Source organism: Melopsittacus undulatus, chromosome 8, assembly GCF_012275295.1.
Source record: "Melopsittacus undulatus isolate bMelUnd1 chromosome 8, bMelUnd1.mat.Z, whole genome shotgun sequence".
Taxonomy (NCBI): domain Eukaryota; kingdom Metazoa; phylum Chordata; class Aves; order Psittaciformes; family Psittaculidae; genus Melopsittacus; species Melopsittacus undulatus.
Window position 1 is genome coordinate 3331830 of NC_047534.1, and position 12460 is coordinate 3344289.

Consider the following 12460-nt stretch of genomic DNA (forward strand, 5'->3'; position numbering starts at 1 on the left):
GAGCCCCTCCACAATGGCCAGGATGGGCAGCAAACCATGGCAGGGGCTTTTGCAAAGCTCATCCCCAGCTGTAACCCACAGCTACCAGCAATGGGGGTCAGCAGATACAGCTCCCACCTCATGCAGTGCCCCAAAAGGCAACCTGAAACCCCTCATAATACCCTCCTCCCATCTCACCTTGTGTGGTTCCAGCACTGATTCGCTAACAGCCAGGATGTCACCAAGCACTTTTAGCTCCATTAACAGGCCTCCTACCCCATCCATGGAGCAAAGGGTGAGTTTTTAAACCAGACCTACCTGTTGTGACAGTGGAGCTGACTTCACCTTCCCTCCTGCAGTAAAACACCCCAGGACACTTGCCCATGCTTAACTCCAGTCTTTGCTGCAAGCCAGGCAGCTCAGGAGCCTGCTGAGGGTCAGTCCTTCTGCCATAGCCATCATTCCAGGCAAGGGAAAGCTTAACAAGAAAGTGGCAGGAACACAGGGGTTTGGTGAAGAAAAGGAACTAACCCTGACAGTTATCCTGGATTACAAGAAAGAGCAGGAATGTCTTTGGTGTGGCCAGCACAAGGGGATTTCAGTAGTAAAGCACATATCAGCTACGGCAGCTCTGCCACTAGATTACAGTCCATCCAGTAGACAGCACTTCAAATGTCAGTCTGAAGGGGCAGCCTGCCCAGCAGACTTGGCCTAACCACAGGAAGATGAAGTAGCTGCATTTCTTCCCTTCCTCTCTGCCAAGGCAACTGTACATTGTTGCTATAAATAGAGATGAGCTGGATCCCTGCTTCTTTTAACCTTGGAGGGAGACAACTCAGCCACTGTACCAGCAAAGGGTTGTTGCCACCTAGCAACATCTGGATGCCACTGGTGTTTCCTCTCACCCATGTGCCTGCTGAGGTTTGGCTGCCTCAGGGGTAGAAGCACGTGGTCAGGACTCCCAGCAGACCCAGTCTGCCCAGGACACACACTGGGATGGGTGCCCTGCTGACACAAAAGCCACATCAGCAGCAAAGCACAAGTTGGAAGCATGGCCAGAAACGCTCACTGCAGCCTGGAGGCCAGGAGGATGCCTCAGTCCCTGCTGCTGCAGTTAGGGCACATAAACACAGGGCTACTGAATGTGGGGTTTGACCTCATGAGACTCCTTTCCAAGGTCAGTGCCTCACAGTGGAGGTGAGGCTCCAAAGCAAGCAGGATGCCTGTATGTGGGCAGGTTTTAATACAGGGATTTGCTCTTGTATTCAGATCGTAACACTTGAAGCTGTGCCAAGGTGGCCTTGGAAGTGCAAACCATGCCAGGTTTCCATATGGGACGAGGAGGTTATAGACAGCAGGCCCCTAACTTTTGAAAGGAACTGGCAAAACCAATATTTCCCATTTGAAGGACACAATTTTGACAGTTCTGAGCTAAAAGATGAACTAATGCACAAGAGTGGATCCTAATATTCCAAGTAACGGAGTTACAAGACGCAAGCACATGGATGCATTGCAGCAACAGCAGCTCCAGAAGTGCACATTTCAAGCAGGAGCAGTGGGATTGCAAAGTCAGGGCACAGCCCCAAAGTGTCAGCACATAACAAAGCACAAGGGTGAGGGCCCAGCTCCCACCTTAGCAGTGCTCAGCTGCACAGGAGAGACAGATCCACGTTAGGAAGAATGTGAACAAGAACAGGATGAGTTTGTAGCTGGAAACTCCACAGTGTTCTCTCCACTGCGTGGAGCAGAAATGGCTGGAGAAGGGCAGCAGAGGATCTGGAGCCCTTTAGCCCCAACCATCAGTATTTAAGCAATTGGCAAAAGGATGTAAGCACTGGGGTACCAAGTTAGCCCCTTCCGAGAAACACAACTAGACAAGCAAGAGGGAAAGCAACACTCCAACAGCTACTCCTTCAACAGACGGACATGGACACCACTGCCACAGGGCCAAGGGGAGCATCAGGTCTGTGTGTGAGCACAGATAAATTATCATCACCACTGGCATCCTCACAGCAAAGCCTCCATCCCCTGCAAGGAAAAGGAACTACGATACCAGTAACCAGAGAGCAAAAAGCAGTTGAAATTCTCATCCTTTAATGGTCAATGATAACTTCTGGCTGGTTCTGTGTAATACAATTAAACAAGATACTTAAATGTTTCCCCAAAAAAAATAATAATAAAGAAGTAGAAGAAGCTCTCACACCCCCTCTTCCTATAGCTCACTTTCGACATGCTGCTGCTGGATTGGACTCCCATGGCCTAACATACAGCTCTCAAGTCACCACACATCCACACCTTAAGTGTAACGAAGAACTGAAAAACCTCGGTGCACCAGTGATGTGTTATTTGAAAAATAACATCTCTTATTAAACCAAATCCTTTCCCAGTCTCCAACTGCTTCTCAAAAAGAGGAAAAACAAAATGTTACTGCGGGAGTCTTAATACACTTTGTCTTTGTGGGTTTCTCTCTTCCCTGCTGGAGTCATACAGCATAGAGTTCGTAGATCTTCTTTACACAGTACACCAGGGCAGCGAGTGCTATCGTGTTGTGCAGTCTCTTTCTGTGCAGGTCGTCCTTCCTCACCAGCACCACCGGGGTGGAGGAGGTGAGCGTATGCAGGGGCAAGCGGGAAAGTTTATAGGCATCGTACTCTACTTGGTACTTGCAACAGGGATCAAATTGCCAAGAGATGCCATAAAGGGTGCAGCAAGCCACGCTCAGCACACCAGCAGGCAGGGAGATGTAGTGAGAATAATCTACTGGAAGGGCCAGAGGGGTGAAGAGGCAAGTGGTACCCGCCAGCACGGCCGTCTTGTGCAGGCAGTTCCCCACCGTGATCCAGCGCGCGGTCTCGTCCCCGATGCGGGTGGGCTCTATCACTATGTATTTGTACTGTGCTTCCAGGGCCTGCTCCAGCTCGTACTCAAACTGGTCCTGAGCGTTCTCTCCGTTGTAGATCTCATGCACGATGTAACAGTCCGTGGAGGACAAGGTGACCCTGTTAATAGGAAACATGGAATTTAAACTACAGGGCTTCGAGTTGGGAGAAATATCCCAAAGTGAGGATGGGCAGCCCCTTGAGGTCAGGCACTGCCTCTGTTTGACAACAAGCAGCTTTAAACTCGCCTCATTTCACATCAGCTGATTATGCTTGCTGTACACGAAGTCACCCCAGTATAAGGCAATGTATTTTTCCTTACCTTTTCCTAACTTGGAGGAGGGAGAACAACAACAAATAGGGTGTTGCCAACAGTCCTGAGATGGTTCCTTACACTGGTGCCCCATCAGCTTCTTTAAAGATGCTGGAGTGTCACCTTAGTGACCACGCACATCAACAACTCAACCACACAGTCCTGAGGAGTTTTCATAGGAAATAAGACTGGCAGCAGGAAAGAAGATCGATGCACTTGATGGGTGCATCAGGAGGACAAATTAAAGAGAGAAAGCACCTTCCAATGAGCATTTGCTTCCCCCTCACAATAACTACCTCTTTGCCTTTGATGCAGCTTGCTACTTAGTCCTCCACAGTAAATCCAACCTAGTAAATCCATAGTAAACCTTAACAAGGATGGCCAAGAAGCATTGCTGGAAGTGAAGGTGGAAAAGGTAGCAGTTACAGAATGGTTCATTCCCTCCCCTGAAACAGGACACAACAAAGCAAGATATGAAGATGTTTTTAATCCAGGCAGGCTTTAACAGTGCAGGATGCTCACTTCACCTTGGAGCATGCTCCTACTGACAAGGCATTCACAAGGCCCCATTTGAGCTGCAGCTTTAAGCTACCTAAAGTCACATCAGTTCCCACCTTCCCTCCACCCTCCTCACACATCGCCTTTGCTGCAGCTACATTCATGTGACAGACTGCTAAGGAACAGGCTGGTGACTGTTAACCTGCGCTGGGAAAGAACAAAACCCCATCCATTAGGAGGCAAAATCCTCCCTTTAAGAGAGGAAATACTTATCCCTGACATACTTGTGCTAAACCAGAGCATGCAGTCTCTTGAGGATAAAAATATCCAGCAGATTCCTCCATCAGGGAGAACAAATCCTGCAGCAGACAAAACATCTCATTCCAACCACGTTGAGACCCTCTCCATACCAAGAGGAAGAACTCTGCTGAGAGGGAGACTGAAACCACCACTTTTTACTCCATTAGTACAATAGCACTTGTGTGCATGCACTGGAAAATAAGGGAGAAAAACCCACATTCATGAGCTGCTGTGTTAGACCTTACCCTTAATATACAGCTCCATTCCTGCTGCACAGGGTGTTGTGCAGTGGGCAACTGTAATCAAGACTATTAGTAAATTACAAGCTGTTGCCAGAAGTAGTTGCTTGTGTGGAGAGCAGCAAACACATCAAACAGCAGGACCTGAGGTGCACCAGCCTTTCTCAAAGCAAAGGAATAAGCAGTTTCATTAGCAGTCTGCCTGGAATTCATATAAACTACAAGGGAAACTCAAGCGACAAGCCAGCTATTGAGATCTCTGCAGTGCATTTCCCCCTTGGCCTGTTCATGGGTAGAACAGAGCATAAAACTCCACTGGAATGCTGTGTATGTGTAAGCCAGGGCGTTCTTTAAGGCAGATACTGGTTGGAAAATAAGGACTAACTCTTTAAGCACAGGATTTGGGGAGTGCTGAGGTTCTGCAGTGAATTGGAAAGGGTTTTAAAGAAGAATAATGAAGCACCTATATAGTCCTACACGTTTAATAGAACTGAATGCATCAGCTAACGCAAAGGTGGTTAACCAAGATCTACTTAACCAAGGTACACTGATACATTAAGAACACAACTGCAAAATGGCTTTTGCCAAGGGTTTTCTTTCCTTGATGACAACTGTCCCAAATGCAGCTTCTTCCAAATGAAACTCCAGTTTCGTTACAGTTGAGACTTCAGGTAACTGTAAATCAACACCAGTGACCGTGTGAAACCACTTGCTAAGGCCTAATGAATGACTTCAGGGAAAAGCTATTGCTGAAAAGCATTTTGAAGTTGGAAGCTGACCCAGTGCTAACACAACCCCCCCCCAGATAAAGTTACTATTTCCTACCAAGGAGGATTTTCAGTGTTCTGTAACACATAGGAACACGCAGAGAAGCAGCATCCAAATTCAACTAAGAGCTCTGCAGAGATTTAGCACAACAGTCTAATCACCCTGGGGTCTCCCAAAAACAAGGGTGAAGCAAGCCCATTTCACCCCTGCCTGAATAGAGCCATGGAGAACTGGGTTTCTAACTCTAGGAATCAAGTAACTGCATTGCATGAGGTTTCTCCAGGCTCACTGGAGACACTAACCCATCAGCCTCATCTCTCCTTGCTCACATCTTGCCTGGTTTCCCCTCTCAACACCCCGTTCTTCCTTTCACCAGGATGTACAGGCAGAGCCAGACCACAAGCCACAACAACCTGTCAGAGAGCAGGAGTCCAACAGGCTTTAGCCAGAGGCAGTACTGTCCATCTCTTCTGGAATCTTTTGGCTCTGGGGCTTTGTAACAATCAAGTCAGGAAAAGCACAATCCTTCCAAGCCAAAACAAGCAGAACTTAAAATATGCTCTACTGGAAGCAAAAAAATCACTGGGAACTAAACTGTATAAAGGCTTCAGCCCTGACAGTGTGGCCCCCAAACTAAGCTGCTTCTCCAAATCACTTCTCCAATATCAAACTCAATCTCCATCACAGTGCTGAAGCTGCAAATGTGCAATCCAAAACCAACAGAGAGAGCATGAAAAATGAGCTGCTCAAACAATAGGACACATGAAGAGTCAGCAGCACAAGCAGAAAAGCTCCAGTTCTGTAAGAGGGGAAGTGGTGTTCAGCACGTACTATTGCCATGCAGGAACTGGCTGCCCGAGAGGATGGAAAGCTGGAGACTAATATAGAAAGAGACAGAGATGAGATGTGTGGGCTTGGGAAGGTTCTGGACCTCGTTGGCATGCAGAGAAGGACCCAGGATCTCAATCCCCAGCAGCAATCTCTCCTGACACAGCTTTTCCATTGAAGCCAGCAGCTGCACATGAACAAACCCAGTGAAAGCAATGGGATTTGCTGGAATGCTGGAGGCTTTTGCCTTTTGGAGCTTCTCCCCCACCCCCAGAGATGGGAAACAAAAGTGCAGAGCTATACAAGAACTCCAGGCTGGCATCCCCCCATTGTGAAGTGTGGTGATTTTATATCAACTCCATTTTACATAGTAAATAACCAGTGACAGAGAGGGCCTAGCTCCAGGAGCCATAAAATGCTGTACCCAATGCAGAAGCCCAATGTGCTATTTACTACACAGACAAAACCTAAAAGCAGTTGTTACTTATTCAATCAGATTATTTTCTAGGACCTGTCTCCCCACCCCAAATAAAGAGGGCCAAGTTAAGAAGTTGTACAGCTTCTCTGTAAGAACAGTTCCAGACCTTATATCCATATGGTTTATTCTGTTGCAGCTTCCTGCATTCTAGGCTTCCAAAGCAAGAGGAAAACCATCTAAAATCACTGCTGTCAAATTTGGTATTGCCAAAGTTATTTATAAGGAATCGGTTGTTAACGGAGCTACCACCAGCAGGAGGGGCAGAAGTGTCTGTTCAGTTATAGGGCAAGCTTCATATTACGTGTGGGTTAGCTTCCTAACATGGGAATATCGAGAGCACCAGGAGAGAGGTGCTGCAGCTGGCTGCAAAGAGCCACTCCAGCAGTTTCCCAGCTGTAGGCCTCAAAGCAGCTCCATTTCTCTGCCTTTGGCCTGGGAGCAGCATCCTGAGCTGCCTCTTGCAAACAGCAGCCTGTCTGTTAATTCTAAGCTTCAATGGGCAGTTTTATGGATGAAGAAATAAATACTCTTGTAAGGAGGAGCCACAGTGCTGTTCAATGTGCAAAGACATTTGCCAGGTGCCAAGAGGCAAAGAGAAATGAAGAGTGCTGAGAACAGGGTAGATGACAACATCCTTCATCCTTCTACTGTCCACTTGCAGGGGAGAAGGACTGAGCTGTTGCCCTCAGCCTAACGGTGTTCCTCAATCCACCAGACAGCCTTTTGGTGAGGGTTTTCTGTTGTCCAACTATCTCAGTTCTGCAAAGTGTTGAGAAGCATGATTAGAAGCAATCTCTCATTGCACAAAGCACAGGTTCTGTGCACAAGCAGTTCTTTTTAAACCCCTCCATAATATGCAGGACAAGTTTTGTTCCTGGACAACAGGAACACGTTGAATGCTCCTGGACAATAGTACTGCTGAGAGCACCAAACACACATTGAGACTAACAGCAAATGATTAGCAGTTAGGAAAGTAAGGAGAGGCTTGCAGCAGTGTGATAACAACTGTCACAAGCAGCACACACACAATCTCATCTACCAATGCAGCAACAGGACTTCATGTTGCTGGGCAAGTGAACCGCAGCAAAAGGACGTTACAGATGGCCAAAGCAGTGTCTGGGGTCATTCTTAGCACCTCTGCCAAGCTTGAGTAAGTCAGTATAGTCAGGACATGACAAATTCAAACACTAGACTCCCGTCCTCCCATGTAAATCCTTCTTGAAACTTAATTTCATCCCAAGAATAAGGAATGAGCTGTGGTCTGGCTTTCATTCCCAGTGGAAATACTCCACCTTATATTCAACTGTATTTGGCTACTCATGAGAGCTCCAGGGTATGGTGCACAGAAAATACTGACCCATCCAAGCTTAAACACATGAAGGATTGTTTCTCTGCTCAGTGTCCACATAATCTACCAGTCTCAAGCCATTAGCCATGGCTGTCAGGCCTGGAAGGCCATTCTCAACAGGCTGTCACTGCATGCATTAAAGCAGAGGAAGAACAGGAAAAGCACAGCAATAAAGCAAGACTTGTGCTCAAAAGATGTGCCTTAAACACAAATGGGGAAAGAAAGAGAACAGGGGAACATAGGTGAGATCTTCCAGCAGCCTCAGTAAGGGAAGACAACACTAAGGAAAACATCCCCAGAGCAGAGCAAACCACTCCAGCCATGAGACAAAAAGGAGGTGTCAATTTTAAGTCCATTAATGATTAGCCAGACTAATGGAAACAGGTCAATCATTGCTGTAAGCAAACAGAGGACCAGAAAACTGAGCAGTGCAGGTAGCAACAGCAGAGCCCTCTTTAAGGGCACAGAGAAGCCAATGCAAGCAGCAGGGAGGACATTAAAGCTGCTCTCTCTGGTGTTTGTTAGCACATCACCCAGGGGAACAAATGCCATTCTGTCTTCTGTCCTGGCCGGCATCGTGCTGAATTTCATACAAAAACACTAAGCACAATTCAGTGCCTGTTCTGTATAGAAAAGGTTGTTTTGGTCTAGAGATGAACAATTGCCTTTAGTCAGGCCCCATTAAAGAGTCTATCCAGAACGAAGAAAAACAAATATTTAGCTGGTTCTCTTCAGTGTTTTGGGTTATTTTCACTGTATTATTTCAGCACCAGCTGGAGTTCACAGCAACATCCTTTGAAATTCACATCCTTACATTGACTCCTATTGAGGAAAGAACTTTTGGACCAACCACTGGCGTCTTTCTCTCAATAAAGTCCTTTATGAAGGGATACACTCTCCACAGATAGAGCTGCTGCACTGTTTGGGTTGGGGTATTTTTAAACGAAGGCTGGGCTGCTCTAACAGCAGCCAGTATTTTATTCACTGCTGAGTCTCCTCACAGCACCTCCCAACACACAGATGCCTTTTAGACTCCCTGGCTGACAACTCTAAAACCTCCTTGAAGCAGCTCATTGAGGAGGAAAGCTGGATTAGCATATTCAGTTCAAAGGAACGTGTGTCTTTGGACAAGAACCCTGCCCAGAGTGAGGAACCTGCATTCACCATATAAAAACCACATGTCATCAGAGGCTGACATCAGGCCTGCCTGATGCACAGCTCAAGCTGCCAGCAGCCAGATGAGATCAGGAGGTGTGATTTAGCATGGTGGAGAGGGGCAGAGGCCTGGGCATGTGCATCTCCACCTCTGCAGCTGCAAGGAAAAAGGAACATGAGGCTGCTATCACCCAACAACTATCACAACTATGATCTTTCATGACATCCATGCAGGATGACACCGACAAGAACCATCATCTTTTGATGGGGATTGTGACACAGGGGCCAGCGGGACATCTCGTGTTTCATGTCACTTCTGTGCTTTCTCATCCTTCACTGTATACTTCTGGTTGGGAAAGGAAAACTAATACACAAAGTAACTCAAGTTTATGATTAAGTGGTTTTGATCATAAGACCAAGAGTAATCACAGCTTAAAAGTCACCTCAAACTGCACTTAGATTATTATATGCTTCACAGATGAAGTTCCAAAGTAACAACTCACTCTTAAGTCTGCATCGATTCTCATTGAAGTTACTAAGCACTCTTTTCCATTCTATTTTCCCCTTCACTTCTATTGGGAAGACAGGCCTACCACAAGGAAAACCCACATGGAAACTCCACACCTCATGGGCTTCAGCCAGCACTGGGTGCAGACAGCTTCACCACGATGCCCCTGAGCCCTGCGGCATCCCGAGTCGTTTGTTATAAACTCAACTGATGCAGTCATTCCGTTGGCTCTTCCAGTTCAATTACTTTTGAATCCCCTGAACGCACCCGGCATTCCTGCAGCGCCAGGATTTTAAGGGCTACTTGTGGCTCTCCTTGGCTACACCATCAAATAGAACAGCGTGGAGTTATAGCAAGGGAACAAAAGGAAGCAAAAGCCAAGGCTGAAATGAAGGGATAGATCAGAGTGTCTCGGTAAAGCGGGAGAACAAAGGAAAACTCACACTAAAACCGGCAGCCGCTTGTTACATCAGTCAGCCCTGGGGCGAAACAGGGAAAACGCCAACGTCAGGAAACGCAGGCTTTAAGCAGACGTTTCAAGCAGGTAAAGAACCGAGCACACTGATTTTAAAGCAGCTCAACAAGATTTTCCTCTCTTTGTTTCCCCGTTTTGAACTTAATGACTCCCAAACTTCCACAGCTGCTCTATGGGAAGCTCCCGCACGTCCCAAGCTGCTCCCTCTCCACCCCGACAGGGGCAAAGCCACAGCGATACCGATCCCAGGCCTCAACCTCGCCCCGTCCCCACGGGCTCCGCACCGAACCCCGCAAGCGGCCGAGCCCGGCCCGGCAGGAGGTCACCCTGGACGGCTCCTCGCTGCCCTTACGGCCTTTATAAATAGCCACGGAAGGAGCCTCCCCGGGGCTGGCCCTCCTCCACCGGCCCCGAGCGCCGCATCCCCGCCGGCAGCAAGGGCTGCCACCGCCACCCCGCGGGCCGCGCTGACCTTCCCTTCCCGGCTCTCCCTATGCCAGCCCGCAACTGGAGAGCACCGGCCCCAGCGAGCCCAACACCTCAGCCCCACACGCAGCCAGGCCGCGTCCCCTCACACACACCCCGCCCGGCCACGCTCCCCTCAGCGCGGCCCCCGCCCTTGCCCCGGGGTCGCGGGGAGCCCCGGGTGGCCGCAGGCCGCCTGGCCCCGCTCGCTGCCCGCCCGAGGAGCCCCGGCAGCGCCGCAGCCTCCGCCCCAGCCTCGGCTCACCTCTCCCGGCCGCCACCGCTGTTGGTGCTGCCGGGGCCAGCGCGCCTCCTTCCCCACGCCGCCATCTTGGAGACACTCGGCTCGCAAATGTCGCCGCCAACAGACCCCGGGCCTGCCGCAAGGCCCGACGGGAAATGTAGTGCGCGGGGCGCACAGGAACCACCCGGAGGGCGGGGGGCGAGCCCCGCTGAGGACTACAAATCCCACAGTGCCCCGCGCCAGCGCCCGGCCGCGGGGGCTGCTGGGAGCTGTAGTCCCCTCCGCTGCCTGGAGCGTGAGGGGGTCCCCTCAGCGCGGCCCGGCGGTGGCGGCACCGCGGCCCCGTCGCCCTCTGCCCGGCCCCGTCGCTCTCCGCCCTGCCCCTTCCGCCGGAGCGGGGCCGGGCTCGGGAGGAGCGCAGCGGAGAGTCCCGGCCTCCCCCGCGGCCCCGGCGGGAGTGGGGGTGCGGCCTGCGGTGAGGCCTCCTCCGCGGGTGAGGCCGGGCGGTGGCGGTGTGAGGGAGCCGGGCCGCTGCTCGGCTCTGCAGGGCCGGAGCGCAGCCCTGGTCTCCTGCTCGGTGCCCGGTCTGTGCTCGCAGCCCGAGCGGCAATGGAGAAGCTCCTCCGAGCAGCGATGGGAAAGAGGCTGGGGTGAAGTTAGCCCCGTCCCGACAGAAGGGCAGGGAATGGGGAGGCTCCACTGCGGCACCTCTGAGGGGCAATAGCAGTTTATAGCCCAATGCCTCATTAGAAAGCGAAATGCAGGTTTCCCAGTTCCCATCCATCCAGCAATGGATGCTGAAGGGTTTGGGGTGTCCCAGGACCCCCCGACAGTCTCCAGCACTGAGGCCATTCCCAGCACAGTCGGGTCACCCTAGTGCTGCTTGGATGCTGTACCTCCAGTATCCTCGTGGATATCCAGGGCCCTCTATGGCTCCTCCCTGGAGAAAAGGAGCCTTTTTCTCTGGAATTCATTTTTCCATAGCAAAGAACAGCTCCCAGATCCATAACCTCTCCTCTACTGCAGATAAACCTTGCTTCCAGCTGTCCCCAGCACCCACCAGAGCACAGCCCTCCCTTTATCCTAAGTGCCCATCAGCAGGGAATGGCATCTCCCATCCCTAGAAAAAGCCTCCTTTTACCAACATCATTTCCAAGTGATGTCACAGAACCAAAGAGAACAAAGGGAACGGCTGCTCCCACCATCCCTGGCATCCCAATGATTCCCTCCAGCACCCCTGGTTTATCAGCCAGCACTCAGGGTCCGGCTCTTTCAGTGGAGGTAGATGGTTCATTTGCACTAAGAAGAGACATTTGGGAAGCGTGCCCAGCCTGGCACTGCTGGGACAGGCAGGAGCTTCGGATCGTCGGGAATGTGGAATGTAAACAGAGCGTGTTACCAGCAACAGCCCGGCTTGGTGCTAGAACCCGAACCTGCTGCACCGTCCTCTGGGAGCAGCAAACCTCCTGCTGCACTCCAAGGGTCACTTGTCACTTGTCAGGTTGGATCACATCACGACTGGAAATGAGCTGTGGCCCTTCTCCTTAATCCAGCCCTGGTTTTAGCCATTGGAACTCCAGCCTCAGCCTCTGTGGCTTTAGGAAGTGACAGAATCACGATGGGATGGGAGCTCCCTGCACTCCCAAGGCCCAGCTGGGAAGCGCTGTGTGTTCCTCATGCTCTGGACAAGCACAGCAGGGAATGACTAAATCGGCTGCTTATTGAGGTGTTTTCATCCCTTAATGCCTTCAAACGTCTTAAACCAATGAACACAAGCATTGAGTGGCTGCTCAGCAGAGGATAACACCCAAGGACTGGCCTGAAATCTCCAGGAGTGTGAGCAGGGGTGGACCAGCTGGTAAAGGAGAGGAACCAGTTGTGGTCCCACTAACTCCAAGCTCTATGCAGTCATTGCAGCCAGGCCCATGACCTGAAAGAAAGTCCTATTGCTTCAGCTCATGGTTCCCTGTTTATCTGCAGTGG

The 12460-nt window shown here is 50.4% G+C and overlaps 1 protein-coding gene across 1 annotated transcript; it reads right to left on the reverse strand.

The window, feature by feature from the left end:
- Positions 1 to 2052: 2052 nt before the first annotated feature.
- TMEM11 (transmembrane protein 11) lies at positions 2053 to 10787 on the reverse strand. Its single transcript, XM_034065706.1, has 2 exons — positions 10499 to 10787; positions 2053 to 2978 (listed from the first exon to the last, which is right to left on the reverse strand). The coding sequence occupies exons 1-2, from the start codon at positions 10561 to 10563 to the stop codon at positions 2462 to 2464; spliced, it is 582 nt and encodes a 193-aa protein (XP_033921597.1). The 5' UTR covers positions 10564 to 10787; the 3' UTR covers positions 2053 to 2461.
- Positions 10788 to 12460: the final 1673 nt, after the last annotated feature.